This window comes from Periophthalmus magnuspinnatus, chromosome 15 (assembly GCF_009829125.3).
Source record: "Periophthalmus magnuspinnatus isolate fPerMag1 chromosome 15, fPerMag1.2.pri, whole genome shotgun sequence".
Classification (NCBI taxonomy): Eukaryota; Metazoa; Chordata; class Actinopteri; order Gobiiformes; family Gobiidae; genus Periophthalmus; species Periophthalmus magnuspinnatus.
The window spans coordinates 7,483,252-7,495,730 of NC_047140.1; the positions used below are offsets into that span (position 1 = coordinate 7,483,252).

General features: G+C 40.6%; 1 protein-coding gene across 1 annotated transcript in view; it reads right to left on the bottom strand.

The window, feature by feature from the left end:
* Positions 1 to 12,479, bottom strand: part of bean1 (brain expressed, associated with NEDD4, 1) — a 69,939-nt gene that overhangs the window by 7,904 nt on the left and 49,556 nt on the right. The window contains exon 4 of the mRNA XM_055227258.1: positions 12,019 to 12,160. Within this exon, the coding sequence (XP_055083233.1) occupies positions 12,019 to 12,160 (142 nt within the window). The remainder of the gene's footprint in view (positions 1 to 12,018; positions 12,161 to 12,479) is intronic.

The following is a 12,479-nucleotide window of genomic DNA, read 5'->3' on the forward strand; positions in this document are numbered from 1 at the left end:
GAAGCTGTGAGAACATGACACATCCTGCCTTCTTCCTCTCTCGCTTCCACGTGGACACAGCCTTAAAAGTGCAGCCTGAGGTTAGATTAGCGTCATCCTTTCACCGGACACGGAGAGGAGAACATCTCAAATAAAATCAGAGTAAATGAAAAACACAGTTATGGCTGTGTGCGGTGGGGCTGTGTGCGCGTGTGAGACAGAGGAAGCCTTCAATCAGAGTAACTGGATCAGACTCTGGGTAAACGTATCAAAGGATCCAGACCACAGCAGCACTGATCTGTGAGGGAGGCTGGCCTGACAAATGATCAGAACCAAAGCTCTGTTTGAGTAGCTGCAATTGCAAAGGTTCTAGTCACTGAGGACGGTAGGTAACAGTGTCAGGAGGACATGAGGGATCAAAACTGACAAAGTTTCTTAACAATTAATAGTATGTCTGCTAATTAATGGATGCAAATTTTGTCAATATTATCAACAACCAAATTGACTTTTTTGACTCTGACATTTCATTATGAATCAGGTAGCTTCACCAGGGCTCGTGCAGTGACTGTGACTGCCACTAAATATGACGGTGAGTGGTGACGTTTTAGAGTGGTGTAAGGTAACGAAGTACAAGTAGTAACTGTACTGTACTTGTAGGTATCTGTACGTTACTTAAGTACCGGTACATTTTACAGTGGATATTTTCACTTCACTACATTTGAGAGCAGTATCTGTACTTTCTACTCCACTACATCTTTGAACTGGACTGAAAAGCAAAAAGTACTTTCCCTTTGATTTGTGGGGTTATTTTTACTATGTTCGTGGAAACATCCTGACGAAAGTTTTGGAGTTCAAGCTTTGGCTTTGAGTAAACAAATATAAATACATAAAATTCATGACAAAAATTTTGAAACTGATTTGTGTTGTTACTGCTGACCAAAATTAGTATCATTTTTTAAAATCAGTATCACTATATTTAATATTTTAGCAACACTTTTTCATGTGATACTTTTACTTGAATAACGTTTTGCCCCTGTACCTGTACTTTTACTTAAGGAACATAATGAGTACTTCTTCCACAGCTATGTTTTAGTGACTGGCGCTAAGCAGACACGGAGGACTGCGCTTCCACCTCTCTTACTCCTGGAACAGAGCTGTATGAAGGATGCCCCGGGTCTGTTCAGTGATGTCACCACCCACCGCTACACCTAGTGGGAGTCACAATCACCAACACAAACCCTGATGAAGCTGTCTGGTTATAAATAAAGATAAATAAGAAGAAGAAAGAAAAGTGGCCCATCCAAAGCTGTCGACTGATAGAGTCAGAATCCTGGGCATTTTGTTGTAGTTTAGAAATTCCTCCTGAATTATTTTTTGGGTCCCAAAAGGAAACATGTCCAGGACAAAGAGGATGTCTGGTCAGCATGTATGCTAGGCCTTTCCTCCATGTTGTGAGATCCCTTTGGGTTTGGGTTTGTTTGAGCGCTTCACCTTTGGCTTCTGCCCAAACCACAATGCTGTCCTGTGATTGGTACAATGGGTCACGTTCACAGGAGTCCAAATGAGTTGGTGAACTCACAAATATCATATGAATTTATGTGGTAACTTGTCACCGCCATTTTACTCTGGTTAGGCAGGGAACATACTGTAGGATTTTAAAACCACATAATCGCAATCAAAACTAAAACTGTCTGTCTGTGTGCAATGATGATAAATTAAATGCACAAATGTCTGTATCAGTGTCCTCACAGTTTCTAGTTTATGAGCTTCAGTCGGTAACGAGGTCCTGGTGCTGTATGAGTGCTCTGATTGGCTGTTGCAAAGTTGACAATAGTTAATTACTAATATATTGGATACGTAAAGATTTTGGAGCGGTGACCCGACAAAACTGCACTGAGTCTACAGACACGTGGAGTGCTTGGGCCTTAGTTAGAAAGATTCCACATTCTACATATTAATTGCACTTGTTGCTGATTTTTGAAAGCTCCTTGTTTCAATTTGTCTATGTTAACACCTGAGAGGTACATTTTGTCTAGTTTAATGTGATCAGTGGAAAACACCTGACTGGATCCCACATGGCTGCACGCTGGAGTCCCCCGGAGCAAGTGTGAGGAGCTGAGATGTCTAGGGGAGCGCTCCACACCACATGTGCTAATATGAAGCACATGTGCTAATATGAAGAGGGGAGGTGTAAATTGGACGGTGCGGCAGGACGGGTGAGGTGTCAGGTCTGTGGGGACACGGTGCATCCCTCTGCGCTCTGCCTCTGTGGAGTTATACAGGCTCAAAGCACAGACTGAGAGCCCTGTCATACACAACATGTACTTAGTGAACATGTTCTGTGTGATAACATGAGCCAACATGTGTGAACATTCACTAACATGTGGAATCATATGTCAACAATGTGATGCTGATGGGGAGATTCTCAGGAGACAAGAAGTGGAAGTACTATGGTTTGCCTGGTCAGACTTTTCCAAGCCTTTACAAATGCTTAGAGCAGGCATGCCTAAACTATGGCCCAGGGGTCAAATATTGCCCTAAAACCAATTTTTCTTGGCCCTCAAGCTTCCAGGTGAATTGGCCCATATTACCTTAAACAGTACTTTTTACTGTATATTTCAGAAAATCTTCTTACTGTCCATATCAAATATTTAATGTGTCCCACTGAGGATGTAAGCATGAATAAATGTCTAGTGGTTCAGTCTAACTTGTAATAATAACACAGATTTGAAGTATTCACTGTATTGGCGACCAGTCTATGGCCCTCAATCGGTCCTCAGCTTTTGTTTTTACATGTGGCCCTTAATGAGAAAGGTTTGGACACCCCTGACCTATCCAATCCAATCCAATCCAGCTTTATTTATAAAGCACTTTAAAAACAACACAGTCGACCAAAGTGCTGTACACAGGTTAAAACACAAAACACATGCAACACAATAACATTAAAAACAGAACATGATAAATGTCAACTCTTTACACTGAGTTAAAAGTCAAGCTAAAAAAATGAGTTTTAAGAAGAGATTTAAAAACAGGAAGCGAGTCGGCCAGTCTAACATTCAGTGGAAGTGCATTCCAGAGTCTTGGAGCAACCACTGAAAAAGCCCGATCACCCCTAAGTTTCCTTTTTGGCTTAGGGACCACAAGGAGAACCTGACCTGCAGACCTGAGAGAGCGGGAGGGCGTGTGAGGCACCAGCAGCTCAGACAGATACAGTGGGGCCAGGCTATGCAGACAATTAAAAACAAATAAAAGAATCTTAAAATCAATGCGAAACTGAACAAGTAGCCAATGGAGAGATTTGAGAATGGGAGTTATGTGATCAAATTTCCGAGAACCAGTTAAAAGATGAGCAGCAGCGTTCTGGACTAGCTGAAGACGGAAAAGTAAGGTTTTGTTGAGACCTGAGTATAAGGCATTGCAATAATCTAACCGTGTCGAGATAAAAGCATGGATTAAAATTTCAAAATGATGTCGAGAAAATTGCAAGCCATCCATGCTTTCACCTCACTAAGACAAGCTAGAAGGTCCTTTGACTGCTTTAAAGGCACATAAATTTGGCAGTCATCTGCATAAAAATGGAAGGACACCTTGTATTTACGTAAAATTGACCCAAGAGGCAGCAGATAGAGGGAAAATAACAAAGGTCCAAGGACTGACCCTTGAGGAACTCCACATGTCAATGGAGCAGGAGACGACACGGCATCACCAACTTGAACTGAAAAACTTCGGTTAGACAAGTAAGATCTAAACCAGGACAAAGCCAGGCCCCTAATGCCCACCCAGTTTTCCAAGCGTGACAGGAGAATCTGATGGTCGACTGTATCAAATGCTGTAGTAAGGTCCAATAACAGCAGAGCAACAGTGTCTCCAGAGTCTGAGGCCAGAAGAATGTCATTAAAGACTCTCAGCAGAGCCATCTCTGTACTATGGCCTTTTTTGAAAGCGGACTGGAAAATTTCAGAGATTGAATTTTCATTTAAGAAAGAGCTCAGCTGCAAATAAACAGTTTTCTCAAGTAATTTTGATATCAGAGGCAGCTTAGAAATTGCCCTGTAGTTTGAGAGCTCAGTGTGATCCAGGCCAGGTTTCTTTATCAATGGCTGAACAACTGCATGTTTAAAACTAGAAGGTACAAGTCCATTGAGAAGGCAAGCATTAATAATATCTAGGACATAAGGGGCCAATGTGGGGAACACTTCTTTAAAAAGACGAGGGGGAATAACATCGGTGGGCGAGCCAGTAGGTTTGATCTGACCAAACACTTTTTCTATAAATGATAATGTCACAGGCTCAAACTCATGAAAGACAGCAGTACAGTTTACAGCTATATCAGGCTCATTTAGAGAAGGACTAATAAGGGCCCTGGTAGTCTGCACCTTATTAATAAAAAATCGTAAAAACTCCTCACACAATTTTGCTGGGTCATCAGGACTGGGTTGTGGGACACTGAGAATTGATTTAACAGTTTTAAAAAGCACATGGGGGTTGTGGCTGTTAGAATCAATTATATCTGAAAAATACCTTATGGTCCGAACCATATCCGTGTCTCCATTAATTCCGATCTCAGTGACAGGTAGATTAACCAGTCAGCGAAAGGCATGACAGGCCTTGTAAAACAAAATGGCACCTCATGAAAAAAAAATTAAGAAAAAAATAAGAGAGGATTGTGAAGGAATCCTCTCTTATTCAGGAACAGCTGAATGTAGAAGTCAAATGTTATTTTGTCCTGAATGTTACAGATGTCTTCTACATTAGAGACATGTGTTACTAATAAGCAATGCATAAGCAAAGATGTTTATGTTTAATGTGTCCTTGAAAGCAGCAACAGCCAAACGAACCACTATCGCTCACTCACAGATCACTCACACTTAAAACACCAGGTGAAGTGTCCTGCTCATAGACTCAGAGGCAGTATGCATGAGCTGCACCAGAGATATTTGGATTTGCACGATTGTCCACAGTTCTCTGCAGAGGCCGACAAAAAGACAATATTCAAAACCTGTGACATATTTATAATTAGCAATATTTCGCGATGATTTTGATAGAGCCTGGGCAAAGACTGGTTAAAATAACACAAAAAAACATAGCATTGATCACCAAAGTGAGTGAAATCAGATCATCACTGAATCTGCATTTTAACCATTTTTTATTTAAACAATTTTAATTACAACTTACTATATTGACAAAATGTAGTACATAGATTGATTTTTTTCATATTTGAATCTCTATAATTCTATGATCCGTAGCGCAGCAGTGGTCCTGTGGTGAGGAGGACCTGGCTGGCTCTGGTCCTGTTTGTTTATGACGTGTGGGTTCTGGAGCTGGTACAAGCCTGGCTCCAACATATGGTCCCCTCACTGTGAGAGAGAGAGCGTGAGGGAGAAAGAGAAAAGAGGAAGAATGAGGGACAGAGAGAAAGAGAGAGCTAGCTAACACATGTCCCTAGCACTCCGCCCACGGCACACGCTAACAGCTTTTACATGAAACTTAAACACAATCTGTCCATCATCACAGACGGCTGTGCTGCTGACAAGTAAATTCAACCAGACGACTGTGTTTCCTCGTCTTTCCTACCTTCTGTCACTGTCAGCCAATCACAGCTTCCAACTTTCCTCTTAACCAATCACTGCTCATGCTATTCATATAAAGGCACTCTCTCTACGCGTTATTCTTCTTGTCAGTTCGGCAGCAGCAGAACCACCAGCCTCCTCACCTCTTGCTCTGCTGCACCTCAAGGTTGTGTTTTGGCACCAAGGAAGTCCATAATTTTCTCTCTTTATTACCTCACTGTCATCTCTACCTTCCAGTGTCTAAACCAGGGGTGGCCAGACTGCTTTTGCATAAACAACATTTTAATTTTCACTATAGATATTTCATTTTGAAGTGAATTACATGAGAGCATCCCTGCCTCAGTCAAACCTGTGTGTCTCTGTGACCTTATTGCCTGGTGCCTGACTGACTGTGGAGAGTCATCCTCACAGTGAGAACAGCTGACCTCAGATCTGTCCCGCTGTGTGCTCATTTTCAATCACTGCTCTGCCTCTATAAGCAGGCTCTAGCGCTCACTTTCACCAAACACTCATGAAGATGCAGCTCTAAGTGTCAGTGCAATGCACATAAATTTACAAATTGACAAATCGTTGTTTTAGATTTTTTATTTTGTCAGCCTCAAAGCACAACTGTCCAAGTCATTTTTGGGCCTTTTTTGAGTTTTCTTTTTCTTTTTATTCTACCCTTTTCATCGGTGAGTGTCACTGTCTCAGTCCTCTGCCAATCAGAAAGAATTTTACAGCTAAAATAACACAAACGACACCAGTCATCTTATTTACTTTTGTATTTCCCCAAAGATTAAAATGAATTTTCTGAGGCAATTATGCTGTAAGGCCAACGAAATTGTTCATATTCGAGGTCAAATGCAAGAAGAAAATTGCATTGCAAAATGTTTTTGATACATGCATTGTTTTGAAAAAGCCCTATTCATTGAAAACAATACAATGAAAAGTTTTATAAGTTTCACTTTGTTTTTTTGTCCCACCTCCCTTTTCTCCCCGTGCTAAGTCACTCCCCCTTCAGGGCGCTATCAGAAATGGACCTAGCTAGTCCACTAGCCATCACGTTCCAAAAAAGAGGTGAGCATTCAGCTCCATTGGCTCTAATTCACTTTCTACTGGAAAATGGTCGTCCCTCTCTCTGTAACAGCTGCTGTGAGTCTCGTCATTTTGGTCTTAAAATGTTTGTTATAACCCGCTCTACATGATCCTGGGGGTTTTATTTTTTTATTCCATCCCTAAAAGATATAAACCTGAATAATAGATCAATCACAGCTGCCCGTCTTCCTTGAGGTCACTCCCACTACCTTTAGCAACAGGTTTGATTGCTAAGTGCCCACCCTGTGCCAAACCAGCGGTGTGGGCGGGAGGGGGTGTTACCTTCAACACTCTCATTCCTGATTGGCTCTTAGGCTGCGATGACACTTACACACGCTCAGATAACATCGGGGACAACATCATGACATGGCAGAAAGCTAGCCAAAAAGTCAATTTAACATAATACCCCATCTTTAAATAGATTTGGCATTTTACCTACAGTTAGTGGTTCATATTTCAATCTGCTTTTAAATTGTTCAACTGCCATGTCAACAGATTCTTTGAGTGGAAACAAAAATTATGTTAATCAGATATATATGACTATAATATTGAAATCTGAATAATCAAAAAAAAAGTGTAGTCCAATTTGTAGTTCACTGTATAACACTGAGACCATTCAGTTTTAATAATACAGAGACATGCATTTTTGGGATTGGTCTTATATCAAAGTAGTATATATAAGGCTGTATATATCTTTTTTTTTTATTTTTTATTATTTGTCTTGGGCAAATGGACATCTTTTCTCTTTGCATAGCCTAGGCAGCCACAATCGATATCAATCAACACAATGATACAAGAGACAAGGAAAAATAAACAAAAACAGACAAGCAAAACACACACAAAAAAGAGTATCTCCGATTACCCAAAAAGGAGTGGGAACAAGAAAACTTATTTAATCCCACCCCCTCAATCATCTTAACAATTGATAAATAAACACATTTTTCTATTGCTTTTACTTCCAATGAACAATTAACAAGTGTGATATAAGCTTCATGTATAATTCCTATAGTCCGTATGAATATCACCTCTCTGTGCCCTTTACATACAGAGGACAGAAGGCACATTGACACTGAGGCTGTGATCCAGGTGCTCTATGTATCTAACCATCTGTGTACATGCTAGCACACACTACATGCTAGCACACACTGGCACCTGCCTGCTATCCACCAGGGACCACCTCCTGCCAACACTATGCTAAAGTTGTGCCTTTATATACATTCTGTACATATGCGTTACATAAGGTCTGGAGGAGGTCCAGAGAAAACCTTCAAACGGCTGTTGGAGTTGGCACGGTGGTTGGTACCTGCACCTCCTGAGAAGGTTCAAGGATCAACATTCTGATCCTGTGTTGAGTTCTCTGTGTTATAACAGTATAGAGATAGACTGATATGTCGGTTGGCCGATATATTGAGCCGATATTTGGACTTTTTAGCGTATCAGCTGTCGGCCTTAAATCTTCACCAAAGGCCGATATTCAGTTTTGGTTGATCTGCTGCCTAAAAAAAATAAAATACATCCAAAATGTTATATTAACACTTTAATATGAAGAGAAGACTGCACCAAACATGACTACACAGCTCTCTTAATGGTTTGTGGTAAAAAAAAAAAAAAAAGAAAGGGCTTAGGGTGAGTTTGTAGTGAAGGTAAATTATATCATTTGGGGAAAATAACCAAAATCGGCCCAAAAATATCGGCAGAGCTTATTGGCTATTGTTTGCTGTGGATCAGTTGATCTCTATAACAGCACTTTTTGGTCTGTGACAAATCCATTTCATGTGAAGTTTTTTGAGCTAATTCTTTAATTCCAAGTATGTTAATGCACTTTTGTATTTTGCGTCAGTAGCTCATCTGGTGGAAGATTTCATCCATTAACCTGAATCACATGGAGACAGAATCCCAAATTCTGTTTTTATGCCGTTTGCAACATAAAAACACACCACACCTGGCATGTTTGTAATGTATCACATTGTAAAACTACTTTTGGTTGCTCCAACTAAAGGAATAATTTAATCAACATTGTCACTGTATCTCAATGTGCAGCTTGGTACAAACAGTGGACCCGTTACAGAAATATCTGTTCACCGTGTTAGAAATATAAATGAAAGAAAACACAAGTATTGGTGACGGGGGGACAGACGGGTCTGTTGTCCCAGGGCCCAGGGTCTTAGGGGCCCAGAATTAGACCCTCTTCTTATTCATTTTTATTAGAGGGGGGGCCCATGTGAGGTTTCTTGCCCTGGGCCCCTATGTTTCTGTTGACAGGCGGTTTGGTGATACTGTCCTACAGAATTATGGTTATCACGCAGAACAAATAGGGTTGTTTTTTTAAAATAATAAAACTTACAATAAATGATCCCAGTGGGTGTACCTGAATTTGCTGATTTTGTCCATGTATTTGAGAAAAAATAGTTTTGCCCCAGTACAGATGTTGTGAAAGCAGCTGTTAGGGTCAAAATAAGGCCCCTGTGTGCTGTCTGCATCTAATTATAAAGTGATTTACTGTCTGAAAATCAGCAAGTACGCTGTTAGCATGCTAGCATTACCATGACGGCAAAACTCTGCTCTGGTGAATAATGAGGATACTAGGAATGAGATAGTAAAGTGAGGAATGACTTCAGACCACTGCAAACCGTTTAAAATGAACTATTGTTTTTCACTTATCTTCAAAACAGTAAAAATCCAGTACTGCACATTTAAATCAATAACAGCTCAAATCAAGATTCTGAATTTCATTTGAAGCTGATGATCCCAGTGTCCATTTTGCTATGTATTTCCACATTACGAGGGCTTTCTCTGTGTACCAGGAGGAAGCAGGCGGTCCTCCACTCTACAGGAGAGGGATGTATGTGAATTATTAAAGGTGCCAATTAGAGCTGCTGACATTTGGATCAAAACACCATGACACTGGCCTTTACCTCTCTCTCTTCTCTCTCCTTCTCCCTCTTCTGCCTCTCTTCTCACACATTTACCCACAAACACTTGGGCTCAACAGTTACAAAGGGCAGGGGCAGCTCCTTAATAAATGACTGGCTCCACAGAAGGGGTCAGGCAGTGGACAGTGAGTGGTGAGGCCCAGCTGACATTTGACATAATTGGCCGATGGAGAGTGCTTCTGTGGGCGTGGGTTCAGCGGGAGTTTGTTAGCTAGTTAAACGGTTTTAAAGCAGACCTACTTTGCAAAATCGACTTTTCAGAGCTTTTAGCCATGTTATAGTTGTTTCCTCTCAACATTTACTCACCTGAAGTTGTATTTGGAGTGATTCCTGCATGTTTGAGCAATATTTCCCTTATTTTCAAGATGCCAAATTGCCGATAAAGCCATGTTTTCACTGCCACTGGTACACACCCACTGCTCTCTACTTGCTTTGTTCGTCAGTTTTATTTTCTTAATCAGTGATACACATAAGATTTAGCAGCGTTGTGTAGTCATTTTGGCACAAATTTAAAAAAATCCGCTGGTCCCTAGTGTAACGTGCAGCTATCCAGAAGAAGCACAGACAACTTCACAGCATGTTGTTGTGGAAGTGAGTGGACTTGTTTCTTTTACTAAGTAGTTTTAGATGAATATTGTGATTTAAAATGTGTAAATTATAACATAATGATCCACAGAGCAGACACAAGCACAATATGTCTGCTTTAAAGGAGATGTATTATGTTAAAATGGCTTTCATGATGTTCAAGCTTTTTAATAGTGATGGGCAAATGAGGAACTGAAAATTTCTCTTAAAAATGCAGTTTTTTGGCTACATTTTTGTCCTGTTTTATGCATTTTTTTATCTGCACATTTCATTTTTAGATCAGTTCAAGCTGGAGTGGAGCACAGGGACACCAAGGTAAAATTCTAGCGTGTCTAATGTGTTCGTGCATGTTAATACAAAACTCATTGGTATCGGTATCAGATCGATATCACGATACTTGCCATAGTATTACTGTACATCATACAGAATCAAAACAAAAAATTTAAATGCGATTAGAGCCTTTGTATTCTGTATTTTGCAGCTAAATAAACTAGACTTGGTTTTAAATGCTCTTGATGCATCCACAACACTAAAGCTGGCACAAAGAAGCTTGGACTTTTGGAGCTGTTGGTTTTAAGTTGGTTTCTCTGCTCACACACAAGGATCACTTATGAAGAAAAAGGCATGCTGGGTAATAAAACCTAACAGCCTTATCTGTCTTGTTCTGGGCGGGACTCGAACTCTTGTCTTTAGTGTGCAAGTCTCATCTGTTTTACCAGTTCATTATTAGCAAACTAGTGACTTGTGCAGTTTGGGGGCCCTGCAGTTCTAGAGTCATTTTAAAAGGTTTCACTTCCTCTTGTTAACAGATAACAGAAGGCAAACACCTAATTCAAGTGTTCAAAAGGCAAGTGAAAGCAGCAGGAGTTATAAAATCTACAGAAGTTAAAACACTGCATAAACATTAGCTTTGAAATGTACCAGATATGTATTTTATAATGGGTAATGTTGTAACAATGGGATTAATGACATTACTTTTATACAACGTCATTGTGAATCTAATAAGTTTGATTACATGGGCGGTGTAATGGTCAAAGTACGGATGTCTGGTGGGCCTTTAAAACCGGTTATACAGATTGTAAAACACACAGTCATATCAGGCTTGACTGTTCCAAGACTTGTGGGATAGAAGCATAGACTGGATATATAAATGGACGTAGTTAACCTGCTAGCCATCACATTCCAAATAGGAAGTGAGCATGGGCGCACTTACGGCTCCAATTCACTTTGTATTGGAAAATTGTCGACCTTCTCTGTAACTGCTGCTGTCAAATTTGTCATTTTGGTCTTTAAGTGTTCATATTGATCCGTTCTATATGATCCTGTATTTTTATTTCACTATCATGTGCGTAAAGCAAGATAACAGACAAATCAGGCGCCTTTTTTCCCACAGGTCACTCCCACTAGAGTTAGCAGCAGGTTTGCCTGCTCTGTGCTAAATCAGCTGTGCAGGTGGGAAGGGGAGTAACATTCAACAGCCAAACATGGGACTCAGTGTAACTACATCTGTCTGTAACACAGTGTCATGTGTACAATTTTTTTGGCAATAGTGGAGAGATTTCTTTACAATTTTTATTTAATAATGTAAGATTTGAGCTGTAGAGGGCAAAATAAATAACTTTTATGACTAATTATAACTTTATTCTGCTATTTTATTGTTGCAACTCTGTATCGTGAACCTTTTTCATGATACAGTACAGTATAAAGAACAGTATATTTAAAAAATGGTTCACTGGGATTATCCTGCTGTGTGTTAGTGGCATAAAGTAGTTTCAATATTATCGTTTATTGTTTAGATTTCTCTGTAGTGATATATTGTGCTTCAGAATTTGTTATCGGTCCCACTTTGCCCTTGCCAGGGGCGGGGGTCTTACCGTGGGGGAGAGTCCGGGTACAGGCTGCTGATCTGGTCCAGACCCTCTGCGTACGAGTGGAAGTCTAACCCAGGGGGAAACTCCTCCAGACAGGTGGACCTCAGCTCCCCCACCGAGCCGCCGTACGAGAAGCCATCCTGACCTGTGCACACATCTACAAGCATTAGATCCTCCAGACCTCAACACAAGATCAGGAGGACGTCAGGTAGTTTTTTCAATCTTAACTGACGTGACTGATTGAGTGGTGAGTTATTTTGAAATTTAAATACCAAATAGTTGATGAGGACTGGGTGACGGGGTATCAGAGGTGACAGAGATGATAAAGGAAACAGAGGTGACGGGGTGACAAGGGTGATGGAGGAAACAGTTGACAGGGGTAACGGGGGTGACAGGAGTAACAAAGATGACAGAGGAGACAGGGGTGATAGAGGAAACAGGGTAACAGGGGTGACAGGGGTGAT